This window comes from Lycorma delicatula, chromosome 2, assembly GCF_047948215.1.
Source record: "Lycorma delicatula isolate Av1 chromosome 2, ASM4794821v1, whole genome shotgun sequence".
NCBI lineage: Eukaryota > Metazoa > Arthropoda > Insecta > Hemiptera > Fulgoridae > Lycorma > Lycorma delicatula.
In genome coordinates this window covers 43,613,872-43,635,725 of record NC_134456.1, presented here as the reverse complement: position 1 = coordinate 43,635,725, position 21,854 = coordinate 43,613,872, and the positions used below count along the sequence as shown (strand labels likewise).

Sequence of the window (21,854 nt, the reverse complement as noted above, 5' to 3'; positions counted from 1 at the left end):
TGCCAGTTTCTGAAAAAGTTGTTATGGAATTAAGTGCACCTTTACTTGGTGAGGGTCAAACTATATATGCAGACAATTATTATACCAGCGTTAGTCTTGCTCACACATTAAATAAAAAGCAAACTCATCGCATTGGTACCCTTCGCAGTAAAAGAAAATTTATTCCTTTTAATGTGATGGATGCAAAATTACAGAGAGGTGAAATGGTTTGTAATCAGAAAACAAGCAAAGTCGTCGTAGGAACGTGGCGAGATAAACGTGATGTTATTTTTATTACCACAAAAAATGTCCCTGAAATGGCAGAAGTTCAGACAAAACGAGGTATTGTAAAAAAGCCCTCGACTGTTATAGAATATAATGCAGCAAAATCATATATAGATGTTGCAGATCAATTAGCATCATATGCCACCCCAATAAGAAGAGGGGTTAAGTGGTATCGAAAAATTTTGTTTGAACTGCTTCTCAATACTGCAGTAGTCAATGCAATGGCACTATTTAAAATGACTGAAAATAAATCAATTGATATTGTAGGCTTCAGAGAGATGTTAACAATTCTTCTAATTTTCAATCTAAAACTTCAAAATAATACACAGGAACCACCAAATATAATTCCAGCTGATCATCAACTTGGACAAATTAATAAAAGAGGAAGGTGTGTAATGTGTTATGCACATTTTTCTAAAATATTTTATAGAAATACTGCTGCTAAGAAGACACCGCAAGTTACTCTTAAGTGTTTATCTTGTGAGGAAAAATTTACATGTATGCAGTGGTTTTTTAAAATCCATAAGTGTATAAAGAAGCAGTGAATTTCACATTGTAACTACCAGAAATAATAGACTAAAGTAACGTATACTTTAGAATAGTTAGGCCTATAGCATTTCTTAATAATTTGTTTTTTTTTTATAGCAGCAGTCTACTGCCAATTATAGTAGAAACAATATCTAATAAAGTAACTTCCAAAGCACTTTAGGATAACTTATAATTTGTATTTTTCAGAGAATCAGTCAACTACCAATCATAAACAGTAAAAATAATAGTTGAAGTAAAATACTGTATGTTACGTTTTGTTGATACGTCATGGTACATTGATAGGCCTATAGTATTAGTATATCATATTAGGCCTGTAATATTGCTTGTTATTTAATAATTTGTAATCCTAATAATTTGTTTTTCTTGAGAAGCAGTGAACTTTAGACTATAAACAGTGAAAGTAATAGAAAAAAAAAACACTTAAAACTCTTTAGGATAGTTGGCCTTTGTCATTCGTTGTATCATTAATTAGTTGTATCAGTTTTTGTATTTTTACATTACAGAAGAATATTAAATATAATTATATTGTAGAAACCTGTATACTTATGTTCTTAAATTAACAAGTACCCTGCTATATTTGTGGACCATTTACCAATATTTCTCCACAGACCACATGTATATATTTTATACACGCATTAAAACTGGACTTAAATTGATTAAAATTTAATTTTAAGTACATCAAACTACTTAACTTACATCAATATTGCTTGTTTTTGAAAAAAATTTGCTTGGGCCTAGGGTAATTTTTTTAAGATTATGTGCTGTTCTGGTGAACTGGGTCTCATTTGTATAATATGTATACACATGGTCCACATAAAAGTCTTACTGAGTGTAACAACTATACACATGGCGCTGAAAGTGTTAATCCTTTGTGGGTTGAATATTTTAGAGATTTTATAACAGATGTCTATGACCTAAGTAAACCCCATTAAATTTTAATTTCCTAGGCCTATGGGTTCAGTTTACAATATGATATAAAAATGAATAACTGAACAGTATATATATTTTTTTATATTTATAGAAAGTTATTAGTAAGATATAATTTGATATTATTCTTTTTTTGGACTTTTATTTCAGTTCCGTTTTCAACTAAGACAGACGATTGCTATTTTACTATTTATTAAAAATTTAGATTGTTGATGGTACTACCTGTAAGAAAATATTTTTAAAAAAACATATTTTGCCTTAGCTCAAGAATGAGCAGGAATATAGTTTAAAATTGATCTTAACAGGAGGGAGGAAATCTATGAAAAGAATCTTACTTAAGTTGTTTATTTTCAAACTTATTGTCAATTTTCATCATGTGAAACTATTAATATTAAATGTAACATGCCGTGTTGTGCACCATTTTATTTAGCATTCAAGCCTTTTATGGTGGTTATTGGTGATTTTCTTGCTGTGTTTTATTCTTTCAAATGGGGTTTTATTATTGCTTTATTATTCATTTCTATATTTTTATTTTTACTTAACTTTAATTTTTGTTTATCATTATTCTAATTTAAATAATTAAAGTTAAAAGAAAGATAACTTTAAATGTATAAAAGAAATGCTAGTTTTGTATAAACTGTAACTGTTTTACATTTTTTATAGTTTTAAATACAACTACTATTATAATTTCTTTAATTGGCTGAACAGTTATTGTAATGGTTCGCTTACTAACTTCTAAAACAGCCGTCTCAGGTTTGATTCCATAACAAAATGTGGCATTTTTTTCACCTCATTAAAATATGTTCATAACAATGTACAAGGTTGTAATATCAATAAAAATAATAATTATACAATGAAAATGTATTGAAAAAACTGCAATATTCATATAAAATGTAAATATATCTCATTGTAGGAAATGTTATAATTTTAAAGTGAATGAAATTAAATGATGACCAATACCAAAAATACTACTCGTTTATTTTCAGCCCTCAATCCCACAGGAGGCACCATGACTAGCAATAAATATATATAATTTACATTATATTTTTTTATTATTAAATTGCAGTATAAAAAGTAATTTTTTGACATGTGCATAAATAAGAAAAAACTTTTCACAGTATTGAAAAAAATTGAGGTTAAGGAATATTTAGGTAATATAGATAAAAATAAAATATACTTATTTATTTTCTAATATAATTAATTTGTTAACTAATGAATTATTTCAGATTAACTGATGATTTTGAAAGACCAATACAATTTGATGTTGCTGTTGAAGAAGCTTTGACAGGGCGTCGACAAAATAATTCAGCACAAGTGATGCTTCATAAACATAAATATAAAATGGATTTAATTAAAACATCTGAATATTTTAAACCAGGACTCAAATACACTGCTTTTGTAAGTATTATAAACATTCTAATTTAGTTATTTTAATAAAATATAACTTTTGATTATATAAATTGGATATCATGGTTTTTTTTATAGAACAAAGAACTTCTTCCACTTCAATTTCTTTTCTTTTTTTTAAATTATAACATTTTAAATAACCTCAACCAATTTATACACAATGTCTTCAGAATTCTCATAATAATGTTTTCATTCAAAACATTGTATACAGAAAAGGATCGCTAAATACAACATCCCTGGAATAGATAAACTGAATTGTTTTACCTGCATAATATTTTTTTATATTCATCAAAGCATGCAGCTTAAAACAAAAATATATTGAGCAATTAAAAGCTCCCTACAAAAATTATATGCCACTCACAGATGTAAATTACAAATCTTAGTAACATTGATAACAATTTCATTACTTTACATCCTGCACCTAAAAGGATTGCATATAACATACTCAAACATTATGAAATATTTATACTCACAATACTAAATGGATGGAGATGTAGCTCAAATCCAACACAATTCTTGATCATATTCCAAATATAAACATCTAACTCAAATAAAAATTGTCTGCAGTAACATCAGTTAATACTAAGAAGAGAACAGCACCAGTCCTTGAAGACTGCCACAACTGATAAAATTATGACATGATTGTGGGAAATATTATATATATATATATATATATATATAGTTTTTTCATCCGCCAAGAGGGGATGCATATGGATCAGAGAAATAAGAGAAGATCTGAAGGAAATTGGCCTTACACCAGAGGATAAAATAGGCCTTACATAGATAAGATAACATTAAACAAGAAAATCAAGAATAAAAACACTTGCTTCATGAAAAAACAACAAGAAAAAACTCACAACACAAACTATTTCAACACAAGGACACAGAGATCAAAATGTATGACATAGTACTGGGAACACACCAAGGCCCAAACAGTCCCATCGAAGAGACTTTGATAGTGGACTGACTAAAGTGATCGATCCTATGCGGTCATAAAATATAATAATAATATAGTTTTTTTGTTTAAAATCTTTAGTTTTAATGTATTTTCATTAACAATTGTTGTGGACAAAAACAAAACAAATTTATTTTTTTTAGAACCAATAATATTTTTATTGCGTATGTTTTACTTGTTGAAGTGTATTTAGTATACTGTACTATGTTAGCGCTATTTAGTTAACATACTGTATTGGCCTTACTGTTTGATAGTGCTATAATGTACATAACAAAATCAAAGTATAACCTCTTTCACATGCTACAAAGATTGATACTCTCATGTATTCTTCCTAAAATATTGTTATTCATTATTTCTGTACTAATTATCTCTTGAAACTACACAATAAACCATTTTAACTTTTGTGTAACAAAGAGGACAGAGTAAACAAAAACAAGTTTATTTTTTAAATGGTATTAAAATTAAACTTAAATTTTCAGATCTTTAATGTAATATTTAGTATGCTAAAATAAAAAAAAGTAATTAAGGATGTATAATCATGTCTAAAGATCTTATCTTACACCTTTAAAAATAGTCATTAATACTGATTGTTTCTGCTGTATTTCAGATAAAACTAGCTCATCATGATGGCACACCTGTTACTGACAAAACAAACCCAGTCAGAGTAAGGTATGGTTATTCATACAACAGTGACGAATATACAGAGTCTTCCCATTTTTTGTCACAAAATGGGTTAGTTGAATTAACATATTATCCTCCAGCTAATAATGTAACAACTCTTGGAATCGAGGTAAATCACCATATAGTTTTCAATAGTTGTAAAGAATAGTTTAGTTATTAACATAAAAAAGAATTTTAATGTAAAAAGAAAACACAGTTCAAGTTTTTAATCATATTAATTTTCTAAATGTGTTTTTATCCAATTTATAAATATTTTAATAAAAAAAGGGTTTACATGGTTTCTTCAAAATAATATAATTGCATACTGTTTTATTATTATACTAGAGGAGAATAATTTACTTACAAATAATAAATATAATCATTACACAGAAGGTAAACACAACTAGCGTTCAAAATTCTTGAAGACTATGTATCTTGAAGACTTTTTTCTAAAATGTTGTTTTATTATGAGATCTGTAGGAAATCATATTTCTGTATCAAATGTGAGAGAGTGCAACAAGTTAAAAAAAGTTTGAATATTTTTAACAATCTTTTAATTGAGAAATGAAATAGCTTGTCCCCTCATGTATAAAATTACTACCCCGCTACAATTTTCCACACCTTTTGATCCTTAGTCAGTTGCAAAAATCAAGTACTACTCCACAAAATTTATAGGGTACAATATATATATATATATATATATATATATATATATATATATATATATATTTATTGGTTGCGATTATGTTACTAATTGTGTCTTCGAATATGATTACACAATCAAACAAATTTTCATTTCAAATTTGAGAGGCTACAAATTGCCATTAAAATTTCTTTTATTCATTTTTTTACTGTAAAATCAAATCTGCAACAGGAGATGGACTGACATTTCATATTGCCCCATTAAAAGATTATTCTTTCTCATAATTGAATTTTGTGTCTCTGAAAGTCCAATTACGTTTTCTCATAAACATATGGCAAATGGCAAATAGTTGTACATTTTCATATTAATAGTCTACGCCTATTCAACCCACTAGGTTGATCTACTGGTGAACACGTCTTCCCAAATCAGCTGATTTGGAAGTCGAGAGTTCCAGCGTTTAAGTTACTTTTACATGGATTTGATTAGATAGTGTATACCGGTGTTCTTTGGTGGTTGGGTTTCAAGTACACATCTGAGACTATACAAGACTACTCTTCATTTACACTTATACACATCATCCTCAATCAAACTCTGAAGTAATACCTGAACGGTAATTCCCAGAGGCTAAACAGGAAAAAATGTCTATGCTTATTGATGAAACGACATAGTTTAAACTCGCTTTAAAATTTTTATTCAATATTTGAAGTTACATCACTATTTGTATAGCTTTTAATTGGGCCATATCTGTTTTATATACCAAACCCTTACTAGGGCCTGTATTGAAAGTAAGAGGACTACTCGTGAAAACTTAAATATTTTGCTAAAACATGCACATCAAATTTTTACTGCTACCCTTGAGCTTCTCTTTCTTATTTCTCCAGTCTCTTATATGTAATTCTAGAAATCATTTTTTCAACCTGCTGCACAATTACTGATTTAATTTTTCTCAAAGCAGAAAATGAAGATAAACATTTTAGATACCTCATTTTTATTAACTCATTAAAAGTAAAACTGAATACGCATTCAATCTTGGCTTGACTAAAACAAAATGAATGCTGTTTTCCTGGAACTACAAACACAGAAACAGAAGATTAATTATTGACAAATACCATCTTCAAGTTCTCATAGAATGGCATAGTGAAAAGGCAGATTTAGGCTCATTTCAAATCAAAACAAATTGTCCATGCATAAAGTCATTTTGTTTAAAAAACATTGTATTACTTATATTGTATAATATGGATTATTGTGTTTGTGTGTGCATGTGTGTGTGTATGTCTAATACAATGTGGATCTAGTTCCCCTTTCCATATCACATGAACCCATAAAATTGAGGTAAGTTTCTAAGAAAAAAAATGTGTTTTGTAAGTGAGCAAATACAAAATTATCAGTCGAGGCTACTCAAGAAGACTCTTGAAAAACATTATTTTATGTACAAATCTCATTCAAAAAATATACTTGAAAAAGTGCGTTTTAAACTCCTTTTCAGTAAAATGATCTCTTTCTCTCTCTCTCCTTAGGCCACTGCATAAAAAAAATTTGTAAAATATTATTGCCCTATAAAATAAAATAATTTAAAAAACTAGATACACATACTAATTTGGTCATTTAAAGATCAAAATATTAAATAAGTATACTTTTGGTAAAATTATGCATAAGTGGAAAACCTTAAAAAAATATCCACAGGCATCGTTCCTTTCATGAAGTCACCACACCAGTCCAACTTTCCAGACTTTATTAATTTATTAAGAAATTAAAAAACCTAAATTTTGGTGAAACCAGGTTTCACTTAATTTTGGTTATAATTTATTGCTTATTTATAAACCTAATTAGATTTATAGGTTTATAGTTTAAACATAACCTAATTAATCCTAATTTTGTTATAACATATTGTTTCTTTTCTTTTGCAGGCAGATTATTTAGACATTAAAGAATGGTTTTCAACTGTAAGCCCTGCTGTTTCACCAAGTAACACTTTCATACAGGCAATAGTAAAAACTGAAACACCAACTGTAAGTATTCTTAACAAACATTTTTTAATCAGAAAAATAATCGATGGATACTTTAATATCTAATCTCAAAGCAACAACAGACTTATGTCCAGTATAGTTACTTGGACTCATTTTACTTTATGATACATGAAGTTTATATCATACCTGAATGCCAAGCCTGACAATAATACAGATTTTTTTATAAAATTTCTGAATGTGTTGTAAATCTTCATAATACAAAATTGAAGTAATTATTTGATCATTTTTAAATTCACCAATTCAGTGATCTTACAGTATCTTAATATACTCACTGACCACAGTGAATATATTAAGATACTGTGATTCAAGCAGCTTTTGTGAATTAGCAACCATGCTAATTCACAAAAGCTGCTTGAATCTAATTTGCTTCACCATTTTTTTCACAGGAAGTTACACTAATTTTTTGCAAAATAAAATTTCTCTAAAACTGCATCAATAAATAATATTTCAATACATGTATTATAATAATACAGACAATACGTTATGTCATGCACATGCATTTTAATTATTTTTTTAAATAAATATTTAAAATATAAATAAAAACAATAATTGCAGAAATTGATCAACATCAGCTTTTTTTAATGCACTTTTGGTTAGTATTAAAATAGATTCATATGATATATTTTCAGTTATTAGTATTATAATGTTTATCAACAATAAATAATGTGTCTGACCCAGTCATACAAAAGGTTCTTGGAAAAGATGAAAAATAGGGTATAATGCTGTAATTGAGAACTTACATTCTCTTATAATTTTTTATTCTATATGAGTCTGCCAGTTTTATTAAACACTAGCTGTCACAAACAACCCTAAATTTTTATGTTAATTAACAATGACGACATTTAACAATTTAACACAGAAGCATTCTTTCCATATTTTTAAGATTCTCATAGTAAAGATTTTAATAGTAAATATTAATAGTTACATTAAAGGTACTCTTCTTCTTAATTTAAATATGTTTTTTAACTTATAACTTTTTTAGTTGTACGTAATGTAGTGTACAAAACTGAATTTTATAGCTTATGAAAATGCCACGCCTGACTGGGATTCAAATTCAGAATCTATCGGATGAAAGATGGAGATGCTAACACTCTGCCATAATATTTATTCTAGAATGTATATACAAATAATTTAAAAGTTAGGCTTTATGACTCACTTTATTATTTTATTGAGGAGAACCTATAAAGCTGAATAAAGGGTTATCAGATATCTATGAAAAATTCATCACAAATAGCATTACATTGAGGTGTAAGAAGTATGTTATTTCTAATACTTATATTACCCTAGTTTAATAAGATAAACACATAGTCTACCTTAATCAATATAGTATCATAATTCCTTTTCTTTAGCCAGTCATCAAACCCTAAAATCTTTCTTCACATCCGTTCTATTCTTGAAATCTAATACAACCTTTCTGATTATGTCTAAGTCTTCTTACCACTATACTATGTTCAAAAGCTTTCTTTCTGTTGTGCTATTTTTATTCTCCATAAATGACCTAGCCGTACTCTGTAATTTATTTCTCTTTGAGTCCCTAAATTGTTGATCAAACTTATTTTTGAGTTTCTTTTTTTTAACCATTTATTTGTTTTTTGTTATTACATTGAAGATTGTCACTTTTATGTGACAATCTTCAATGATTAGTGCTGTTGTTCTCATCCTGGCATCAGCTAATGTTTTTGATGACAACTATTTTGAACTAAGAAGATCCACATTTAGAACGCGATTTAAATGTGCTAAAATTTTTTAAATTGTATCTCTTCATTTAAGATGTCATTATGAATGTTTGTATACTTATACACTAGTGCATTTAAAACATATACAAACATATATTGTTTGTGTTTATATACTGTATGATACTCTTTTGTAAACATAAAGAAATCCTTTATTCTAATCACTATAGAGTGGATACACTATATAGTAACATAAAGGAATGAGTACAATTATAGTAAAGGGCATGAATCTTGAAGCTTAGTGCTATGTCAACTGAACTGCTTTAGGTGACATTCTATTACCTACCAGCTCACCGGGCTAGTCTAATGGTTAACTCATCATCACAAATCAGCTGATTTCAAAGTCGAGAGTTCTAAGTTCAAATCCTATTAAAGAGTTACTTTTATATGGATTTGAATACTAGATCGGTATCCACAATCTATTCGTCCTCCGAAGTAATACCTTATGGTGGTTCCAGAAGCTAAACAGAAAATGAGAGAGAGATGACATTCTATTACCCATTTAATGTAATATACAGTTCACAGTTCACTATGAAACTGTCTGTATATTTATACACTATGCAAAATTAGCACTTCTTACATTTATTATTATTTTATTCATGTTAATATATTAATATTAATCTTGTCAAGAGTTAATATTAAATAGTGTTATTATTACTTAATTAATATTAAGTGATATAATTAATTCATTTTTAATTGATAATGTAGTTTTATGCCTTATGAAAAAAAATCTTGTTTCTCAGTTAATATTATGCTGATCCAGTAATGAATTAAATGAAGTGTAATTAACTGAAGTTTTCTACAATATCATATGATTTCTACTAGTTTTTCTCTCAGTTTTCATTTTCCTTACATTAATTTTCATTCTATATTCTTTATTTATTCTATTACCATTCCCCCTTCATGGTTAATGAATTTTATCAACCAGAATTATTATACAGGTTCAGTTTATCTTTTATGCACTTGTATTTGTACCTTCTTCCTTATCTCGCAAGAACCTTGCCTTCTTCCTTTACTGTGCCTAGCTGTATCAGTTTCTCAATCTTTTTCATTTGTTATTTATATTTAATATGTAATAATTATAAATTTTTTCTGCTTTATAAATAGGTGTTTTTTTTTTTGTTTTATATATATATATATATATATATATATATATAATATACAACTAATAATGTTTAAAGGTAAACAGTGATGTTGAAATAGAAGTAAATTCAACTGCTCCATTAAAGTATGTAAGTTATGAAGTTCTTGGTAGAGGAGATGTCGTAGTTGCTGCTACAGTACCTGTCTCAGGTAATCAGAAAACTGCCAGTTGGAGATTTTTAGCCACTTATGCTATGGCACCTACAGCACATGTCGTTGTTCAATTCATACGTGAGGACGGTGAAGTAGTTGCTGATGCTCTTGATATTGAACTTAATGGAGTTTTACAGAATTTTGTAAGTTAGATCTATTATACATGTATTTTTCTTTTGTCGCTTTTAAAAATTTTAAGACTAATTTTTGTTAGTAATTTTAATTTAACACATTTATTTACAATTTTAACATTTATTATTGATAAAAAATTAAATTATCAAATAATTTTTGAATAGATTTGTCCAAGAAAAAAAGGAATTCATGTAGAGTACCAGAACATCAAGTTAAAAGGGACCTCACTATACTTGGTCAATTATTAAAAGTTTGAATTTTGACATGCATTACACAATTATTTTAAAAATAGTAGTTTTTAAAAAATTACTGCAGTGCATTTTATTTTAAGGTGGAAATTGTAAAAGAATTATACCCATCTTAAGTCTTCTTCACAGTATGAGTTAATATAAAAATTAGCTCAGACATGTCTAAAGTTGCACTGAAGTTGATTTTTAAAAAAATAATATTTCAAAATAATTATTGTCTAGGTTAATAGCTTGCATTTAAATTTTAAATTTTTGTGAGCATATTAATTATTTTTTTCACACTTTCAATGTGAATGTCTTAAATATTTTCTTTTTTAATCCATATCAAGAGATTTTATTCTTTCTTTAATTCAATATAATTCCTAATTTATTTAGGTTAATGTACGAACTAACACAGAAGAAACGGAACCAGGAGCAAATGTTGAAATCAGTTTAGAAGCTAAACCTAATTCATACATTGGAGTATTAGGAATTGATCAAAGTGTACTATTACTGAAGTCAGGAAATGATATAGAACAGGTAAACATGACTACAATTTTTTATTGTTCTCTAGTGATTTGTGTTTGTAAAGATCTTGACATAATTTTATTAAAGAAAGAAACAGGATTTTTAAAAATTATGAACTAAAGATCACTTGTTATCTTTTTCTTTTAAATTATAATTTATATTAAATAATATCAGTGTGTGTGGACAAAAAATACTTTATAAGAGAATCATAAAACTTCATTTAAAAATAAAAAAGTTATTAATCATTTTTGAGTGGAAAGTAAAAAATTAGATTAAAACTTTTTTTTTAATTTCTGGTAGTTTTTTTCAGATTTCATCTTACCCAAAAGACATAAGTTTCTTCCTTTACCATAATCAGATTCTCTTGATTCAAACTGCAGATCCCAAAGAATCTCATCTATAATATAGCCTTTTCTCATTCCTCATAATCTTTCTTCGTAGGAAAAAAATATCTTTATATAAATAAACAGTTAAAAACAAAAAAAAATATTAATTGCTATTCATTATGAAATAGAATCTTTTTTAAGAGTTCTCTGGTAAACATCACAAAAATTTTATTTAATTTACTTATTTTTTATAATAATAAAAATAAATTACTACCAAATGAATTCTTAATTACAACAAAGATTTTTCCTTGCATTAAAACTTTTTCACTAGTGTAAAACTCATTTTTGTAAGAAACTCGAAGTGTTACTGTTGCAGTATAGTTCCAACCATAGTATTTTAGGTATTCCTGCTATTTTTCATTATTGGTAGTCTATTATCTGGGAAAATTTATCCAAAATGAGATCAAGAATTTGTTTGGTTAATAAATTCTGCACGTATGGAAAAAAAGGATTTCATCATAACACACTTGAACAATATGAAAAAACTTCTCATACTAAATGCAATTTAGTAATAACTTATTTTAATTTTATCAACTCTGGCAGTTTTTTGTTTGTCATCAAAACAAAGAACTGTTGCTAATTGTATCATGAATTTTGAATTGCAGTTCAGTATAAGAAGTTCTTCTCATACACAAATAGTTCAAATCTACTATTTAAGTTTTTTACCACATTTTAAATACAGGTCTTTCAGTTCAAGGTAATCACATCTTATATGGAATCACAGTACAAAAAAATGACAACAGCAATAATTGTCATTAATGGAAGCTAAAATAATTCAATAAGTAAAATATCATTTTAAATTTTTTCAGTAATTTTTTTGTTACTATCTTTAACCACTATCAACAATAAAAACCTGGAATTGATTTATTTACTAAATAAAAAGTAATTTAAAATTAAATTTTATTGTTTTAATATCTTACACTAATATATTACACTACTTCTTTATAAAAAAATATCATTCATTAATCTTTAATCAGAACTTATTGATTATTATTAACCACTTTTAATTTATTATTTTTCCCCCATGTACTCATGGTATAATATGGTGTGCAAACGCTGTAATAAAAGAAGCTTTATCAAATCAGCATCTTTGTGTTTCACATTCTTAGCATTCTGTTTTTGAACAACAGTTTTGGAAACAGATCAGCCAGAGCTGATTTAGTAAATATTAAATATGGTTTCAATCGATAGTAGTATGTATAATTTGTACTGCACATCCTTTTATTTATAAGATACAAATACTTGAAACATTACATGTATCTTAAACATCATATAGTAAAGAAATTCAATCTATCATTTTGCTCAGGGCTTACTATTATGTCATTGTTATTAAATCAAATCAATGGTTATATAAATACACAAATTTCACTGAATTATAACTTGTTAACAGAGTGTAGTTTTAATTTTCATTAATTAATCCAGAAAAAGTAAGCTAGGTAATTATCTTTTTTTTTGCTTTAAACAGGAACATGTTTTCAATGAGCTTCGTTCTTATGATAGTGGAGAAATATACAAATTTTTACCTTATATGCGGGAAGCTCGTGAAAAAAGAACTATTTACTGGTGGCCTGGATCTTTTACTGCAGAGGAAGCATTTGAGGTTAGTAATGAAATGCAGTTTACTAATAACTTCTTTTAATTTTATCAATTTTTGGCAGTTTTTTTTTTTTTTGTCATAAAAACAAAGAAATGTTGCTAATTGTATCATGATTTAGGTGGATTTCATAAGAAAGCTACCTAATGTATTGGGTACCATGATTCGATTTCTGGAAAATTTTGACACATCTTTGCGTTTCACATCCCCCAGAGACCAAAATCACCGTCAGTTCAAAAGTTTATATAAATATATATATATAAATATATATATTTCATTTTCTTGTGGGCACGATAACTGCTGTAATTTTGCACAAATCGCTTTCAAATTGATATATAAATATAACGACCCAAAATCTCAGTCAAGTTGGTTAATGGGCAAAATCGGACCATGGAGGGGGCTTTTAAAAAAAAACTATTGCTATAACTTTATTATTAAGTAAAATATCAAATTAGTTTAAAATTCCTACTATTCTTTGGATAAGGGTCTAAAACTTATCTAAATAAAGTTTTTTGATATCACCAACATTGGTCTAGGGAGTGGAAAAAATGGGATTTTGAAGACAAGTAAATCATATCTTCCTTAATAGGACAGTATTGAATCAGTTTAAAGTGATTGTTAGTCCTCTAAACATTACCTAAAACTTTTGTCTGACACAATTTTTGATATGACCAATCCTTACGGCAAGGGATGACCAAAATGTTGCTGGAATTGTAAGAAGATGTGAAACATGCAACCATTGTCGTACTGAGTAAATTTGAAGTTTTTCTCAACTTTAAGGTGGAAATCTTTTTTGTCCCCTACTTAGCACCGGTGAAATCTGCCTCCGCCTTCCAGCGTGTCACAAGGGATATTTTGAATTGCAATCTAAAAAAAAAAAGAAAATATTATTTTTTTTAAATTACTATGTGAATATTGAAATCATAGTAATGAATTGGTTTGATATTTTAAATACAATTGATTTAAGAGAAAATTTTTTTTCATATTTCTTGAAAAATGTTTACATTTAAATATTCGTCGTGTTTCATTAATGAATGATGGTTTCGTATATGATATGATGTACTGCCAGACCTTTAAAGCAAACCTTTGTTTTCTCATGTAGTTATCAACTCCTTTTATTTTATTCCCTCTGTTCTTCCATATCCACATTTGAAAGTTAATAAGATTATGAATTTAAGATTTTAATTTTTTTTAATCCATCTCTATATTTTATATTTTCCTATCTTTCTCTTTCTCTCTTACTCAAATCCCATATTAAAAAAAAATAAAAACATTTTGCTTTTATTTGATTAATCAATTTATAGAAGTAAGTCATAAAACAACAGTTATATTATTTTTTTAATCTTTTTTATTTTTTTAAATTTCTAAATTCAATATTTTTACAGAAATCTGGTGCTCTTATAATGACTAATGGATATGTTCATGAACATCGACCATGGTGTAAGTACTTCTAATTTATGATACTTATGAATTATTTTTTTACATCATCTGTTTTTACTTATATGAATTGAACTATTTGCTTGAAAAATGTTATTTTTTTATTTATTCAAGCAAAGAGCAGAATGTTATGATATCCTACTCTTGTTTATCTGAATTAATTTTTTTGTTATATTATTGAATAGAGTTGAGTAGACCTCTATTGAACATTTACAGTAGTTTTCTACAGATGTTGATTATAGGTCATAGGATCTCATAAAGCTATCAATTTAACTTTTATAATGGTATGATGTAACAATACTTTACTGCTTGACAATTCGTTGATAATAATTTAAGAAAGAAACAGTATCAAGTTTTATTATTTTTCAAGAAAACTATTTGTCATTAATTACATTTTTTATGCTTCTATATCTATACTTATTGAGAACAAACAGGTTTTTGTCGCAGTTACTGCTTAATAACTAAGGTCATGACCTAAATGTACTTCAAAGTTTCTCAGCATGCAAGTGATGTTATGATGTTACTAGTTCATTAAGAAGATAATTTCATTTTAAATTACCATTTTATCTTTATGAAAACATTAGTTGGAAGCTCACAATAAGATAGTTTTTTTGTCTTATTGACTCTGTATTATAAAGAAAAATAAAACATCACTTCAAATATTTTACAAACTGTACATAAGTTCTTACATATAGTTTTATTAGTCAGCTTCATTTGTTTTCCATCACACTCTTGCAATGCTAATTCATTTTTCTATTTAATGTTGTTTTTAAAAAGCAAGGATTGATAGAATATAATGAAATTAAAAAATATAATTGATAATTTTTATGGCCTAATTTGTTTTACATTTTAATATATAAAAACAAAAAAAAAGCTTAAGTAGTGGCTTTCACATTTACCTGCATTAACTAAAGCTGTTATCTTGGTATAGATTCTATTCAATGAAAATTAAAAATACAATGTTCATGACTTTTGTTTTCATTTTACATCCATAGAATTTTTCAAAAAAATTCTAGTTTTCTAGGTGCTAAATCTTAAATAAATATAAATCCAAGAAAATTTCTGTCCCTTGCAGTGGAGGGAACAGACAATGCTGCAGATGAATACACACATTTATATCAGTTATATTCTAAAATGTTTTATATTACAGTATCGCTTTAAAATTATTAATAACTCGCTTTTAAATGAATGGATTTTTTTCTTCTGAAAAATTTTAAAGCATTAAATGCAGTTTATAAAAACAAAGTCTCAACATACTTGGATCAGTATGAATTTTACAAAAACACAATTTGAAAAAATAAAATAATAAACATACAAATACGTTTTAAATCTGTATTATTCAATTATAAATATAATTTATATTATTCAATTGAATATATTATTCAGTTTATTATCCTACTACTACCCAGCCTGCATAAGATGGATACTATTAACAAATCTACTGGAAACTCTCTGAAGAAAATGCTGAAACATCTTTGAAAAAAAATATTTATACAATTTGTATACATTATATAAATATTTATTTTTTTATTTTTTCGATTTGAAAATGTCATTATTCTGTTCAATGAATTTCTGCAACCTTAGTAGTGTCTTATGAAAAATCTAGGTCCTACTATGACTGCACCCCACCACACTTGAGCAATACTGTCATATTCCTACAGCTGTTTATTTGATTTTACATTTCATTAATACTATCCCATCATATTGATAGCATCTAATACAGAGTCAGTAAGCTAATATATATATGTTGCATGTTCATCTGAATCCCAATTCCTAATGATAAAAACTAATTTTTAATGATAAATTCCTAATTTTCACTGAAACTATAAAGTTTCAGTGAAAATTATATAAAGTTTAAATACAGACACTTGTTTTCATTTTACATTCATAGACTTTTGCAAAATATGTCTGCTTGTTGCTGAACTTTGAATAAATATAATTCCTTGAAAGTTTCTATTCCTTGCAATATAGAGAACAGACACTGATGCAGGTGAATAGGCACACATATTTATATCAGTTGCATTTCAAAGTTGAATGCAACTTTAAAACCAAAAGCTTATATCAAAAAGTGAAGTATCTTCGTAATTTTTTGTTTAACCCAGTTTAGAAACCAAAATGGATTACCATACTGCTATAAACACAGAATATTACAAATTTTTTAATTAATTGATTTTAAGAGTTGTAATGAATATCAGTACTATCTTTAAAGACTGCAATTTTAAATTGTTACCATAAATAAGATTAGTACTGACCACCATTTTGTAGCCTTTGATTTTTTTATTAATTATCTGTATCCTGCTTATTTTTTTATTTTTAGATGTGTTGAGATTAAAAAAATAACAATACAACCATCACTTATGTAAACACAGGTTAACTAAAATCTGGATTATAAAAGTTTTTTAATAAAATATGATAATCTGAAAGAATCAGCCTTCAATTAGAATAACTACAGCCTAGAGTACTCATATTTTTATTTAAAAATGACATGCATGCAATGTTAATAAAGTATGGGAACCATTAAATAATGTTTTAATAGCTAAACATAGAAAAGAGAAATTTAGCAAAAATTCCTACTTCAAAATGATCTATTTTTTAGCATGGACCACCACATTCCAACCCTTCTTGCTGGGAAACTTTTTAAATGTAAAGGGTAGGATTGTGAAGTATTATTTTAAAGGACATTGAAAAACAAAAATTTGATATAAAATACTTGAGGCAATTATAAACCTAAACAAAAAGTTTGAGGGCCTCCCCAGGGTGGGTTTGGTGGTTTTTTTTGTTTTTTTTTTTTGTCTTCAGCCATTTGACTGGTTTGATACAGCTCTCCAAGATTGCCTATCTAGTTCTAGTCGTTTCATTTCGGTATACCCCCTACATCCTACATCCCTAACAATTTGTTTTATGTATTTCAAATGTTGCCTGCCTGCACAATTGTTTCCTTCTACCTGTCCCTCCAATATTAAAGCGACTATTCTAGGATGCCTTAATATGTGGCCTATAAGCCTGTCTCTTCTTTTAAGTCTATTTTTCCAAATGCTTCTATCTTCATCAATTTATCGCAACACCTCTTCATTTGTCACTTTATCCACCCATCAGGAGTTTTTCTGCCATTGAAATCTTTTAATGCTTTCTTAAATTCTGATCTCAGTATTATTTCTCCCATTTCATCCTCTTCAACTTCCTCTTCTTCCTCTATAACACCATTTTCTAATTTATTCCCTCCATATAACTCTTCAATATATTCCACCCATCTATCAACTTTACCTTTCGTATTAAAAAATCGGTGTACCATCTTTGTTTAACACATTATTGAATTTTAATTTATGTACCCCAAAAGTTTCCTTAACATTCCTGTATGCTCCGTCTATTTTACCAATGATCATTTCTCTTTCCACTTCTGAACACTTTTCTTTAATCCACTCTTCTTTCGCTAGTTTGCACTTTCTGTTTATAGTATTTCTTAATTGTCGATAGTTCCTTTTACTTTCTTCATCACTAGCATTCTTATATTTTCTACGTTCATCCATCAGTTGCAATATATCGTTTGAAACCTACCATCTTTGTTTGGTTTGATGGTGTCATGTCAAAAAAAAAAGATTTTGTGGTAGTAGCATTAATAAAGGCCAATTTTTATGTTTAATTGTTGAAAAGTTGTTTTAGGGCTTCCATACTTAGAATGTAGTCATCAAAATTTACTTCTGTGTTTTAGCCACTTATTGTGATGTAACCATTTATAAATCATGTAATTTTTGTTATTACTGTAACTATACTTTTAAATAAATTAAGTGTTCTCTAATATGATATCAAGATAGTGGGACTACTTAAATATCTAAATTTAGAAAATAGTAATTAAAATCTTATTTTGATGTCATGTTAGCTTGATTTGATTAAAATATAAATATTGCAGCAATAAAATTAATTACATGTTTCATGTATGGTTATTGGAGAAGGTAGGTTTTGATAATGTATTCCAACAAGCTATTCTGTCAACTTGATGTTAAATTAGTGAATTATAATTTATTTATAAAATTGAAAAAAATTATTTTTTAAAATTCCATGTTTAATTTACAACAATTACCTTCAGATATTCTAATAATCTCATCTATTTTATATACAATAGAATAAGTGAGGTTGTATTGTAAATATTTATGTATAAATACTTTATGGCAAGTATCTCAAAAAATAATTTTTTAGTGATTTTTCAATATATTTATTTTTAATTTACTTCTCCACAATAAGCAGTGACATGTATTTCTACATAAATACACACATTCATCATGTAAGTAAATATAAACATAATTATTATTATAATTTATTATGAGATTACTAATTTATTAATAAAAAATTATAATTGTCATTTAATTTTATATACTTAATTATTATTCATAATGCTTTTGCTTTATAGTTACATGGTGAGATTACAAGGGTTATTTTATCCTGCACTATCACTAATTCTTTACTATTCATTTTATATTCTAGTGCAAATCTTTATAAACTAATCTTTTTTAATCTTGTCTTTCTCAGTAATTCAATGTCTATTCTTCTTCATTTAAAATAATAATGTATATTTATACAATACAGTTTGTGTAATTTTTACAAAAACTTTAAGGAGTTTGTAGGAGATTTTTATACTTCAAGGAATTTATTGTATTAACTCCTTAAATTACCAATTAAATTCAAAACCTACAAAGTACTCACAGTATTTTATTTATTCAATTACATTTGCCAGTTTTTATTTTTTAAATAATTAAATTTTTATTGAATTCATTAATTATATTAAATTTATCTTAAAAATATTACCCAAATGCATAAAATATTTGTGCTTGTTAAAAATATATTTTTATTATTATATATATTTTTTTAAAACAACCAGATAATAAAGTTGCTTCCTTTGGGAAAACTTGTTTTTATTTATTGAAAATAGGTAAAAATGTGTTACTCTGTTTTTCTTTAATAACTTCAGATATTTTATTTAACTATTGTTTGAAAATTATGGTAAATATATGTTGAAATTATAAAATATACCACATAAGTAATTTAAACATTCTTTATTAATGTAGAATTGTCATAATAAGATACTTTGGAATTGTTCCTTTAATTTAATTTTTTTAATATTTCTATCATAGACTTGGGGTAAACTAAGTTGCTTCTATGCTTTGTTCTGTTTTAACGCTTTTTTATGTAGTACAGTCAGCTGTTAAACTTTATTCTGTTTCTCTCTAGTGATGGTATGCTTTTTATATAAGGTTTACACATTTAGTTTTAATAATTTTTATTAATTAAAAACAATGGCAAATGTTTTGTATAAATAATATAAATTATTGTATTGGAATTACGTATAAATTTTAAAAGAGTTGCACACAATAGATTATCACCTAACCTTATCATGTAACATAAACATTGTGAATGCTATTAATTTTAACTCGATAAGTTAAGAACTCAATATGAAGTATTGGTCCAGTGTACTTCAGATCAAATTTTGCCGAAGAAGACTTAGTTCTTGCAGAGAATTTGCCTCAGTTCTCTTCAGTTGCAAGTGCTATCAGCGGCAGCGGTGCTAATCCGGCGGAGGGACTCAGAGTCCGATCAAAGTTCCCAGAAACTTGGATTTGGGAGTTACTCGATGCAGGGTAATAATACAGCATATATATTTATATATATATAGTACAACTTTAAGTTTGTTTGCATATAAAGAAAAAAGAAATATTTGTTTGAATGTATGGTATGTGATTAATATTGAAATTTCACTATCATGGAGATTTTAAAAGGTTTATTTCATACTTTTGTCTTAAGTATTATGTTAAATGGAATTACTAACTTCACTGTCCAATGGAGTGGAAGAAACTGCCTGTTGTTTTTTAAATCATTTTAAGATGAATGTGAATGATTAGTATATAAAAATTAACTTTTTTAAATACTGAAGATTACTTACTATTGTTTAAAATCATTGATAATTATTATTTACTTTGATTTATTAATAAACTCCCATATTTTTAATATTTATTTATGGAGCACCAACAGGCTGATGCCTAATTACTATTACTATGATAAAGATACTGAAATCTTTGTAGTGTAAAAAAAATCTTGGTAAAAAACCATTCCTGGCCAAGAGTCAAACCTGATCAGGGATTTAATTGACTTTAAACGACAAATCCAGTTGTTGAATTACTTATTTATAAAACTATTTTATGAAAATTTATTAAATAAACTATTTTATTTATTTTTATAAAAATATAATCAGAAAATTTAAGTTCATGCTGAAAAAGTAAGTTACATTATATTATCTAAAGATTGCTAAGTATATTTGTCTTTTATTTAACTTGTTTTACCAAGGTTAACAAAAGTTGAAACAATCTACTATTATCTAATTAAATTGAGAAAATAATAATAAAAAAGGAAGTTTTAAATTCAAATAAATTGTAATAAATTTATTGATTTTATTACTTTATTAAACGGGTACAGCATTTTGTGTTCTTAATAATGTAATAAATTGTTTTTTTATTTTAAAACAAATATTCATTATTAATAGTGTTTCCTATAACCTATAAGTGACAATTAGTGAACATTTCATTTGTGAGACATAACAATTTAAATTTTAAATATTTTAATATTTGTTTCCAATTATTTTATCTCTGAAATGATCCGAAAGAAAATTAGTAATAACCATACTTTTCTACGGAAAGTCGGTAAAAAGATTATTTTATTCTAAAAAATGAAGGTACTCCAATTTTCTTTTAATAATTGTGTACAGTTGTAAAATGAAAATGTATACAGACAAGAATTTAGACTACAAGACTTCAGGGCAATCTTAAAACAAAAATTTTGATGTATATTTGTATATATGTTTGTATAAAAATACGATTGGTTACTTGTATATAGATTTATATTAATGATATTTATCTGAAATGGCTTACTCCTATGGTGGTGGTTTCATTTTCATATTACATCACAACTTTAGCATGCTATATAAAATGGCATATTGTTATTAACTAATTTTAGTAGTGCTTTTTTTTATTTATTTGCTACACTACTAACTGTTCTATTGGATTGTGGAGCTGGTAATTGGTATTTATTATGAGGTGTCTGATG

The 21,854-nt window shown here is 26.7% G+C and overlaps 1 protein-coding gene across 3 annotated transcripts in view; it reads left to right on the top strand.

Annotated features, from left to right (window-relative positions):
* LOC142318763 (CD109 antigen-like) overlaps positions 1-21,854 on the top strand; it is a 326,445-nt gene that overhangs the window by 250,051 nt on the left and 54,540 nt on the right. For 2 of the 3 annotated variants that reach the window (XM_075355213.1, XM_075355212.1), the window contains exons 8-14: positions 2,967-3,138; positions 4,710-4,892; positions 7,313-7,414; positions 10,347-10,604; positions 11,217-11,360; positions 13,200-13,334; positions 14,714-14,768. In XM_075355213.1, the coding sequence (XP_075211328.1) occupies positions 2,967-3,138; positions 4,710-4,892; positions 7,313-7,414; positions 10,347-10,604; positions 11,217-11,360; positions 13,200-13,334; positions 14,714-14,768 (1,049 nt within the window). Of the gene's footprint in view, positions 1-2,966; positions 3,139-4,709; positions 4,893-7,312; positions 7,415-10,346; positions 10,605-11,216; positions 11,361-13,199; positions 13,335-14,713; positions 14,769-20,226; positions 20,396-21,854 lie in introns of all 3 variants that reach the window. The other variant, XM_075355214.1, reaches the window with a different exon arrangement.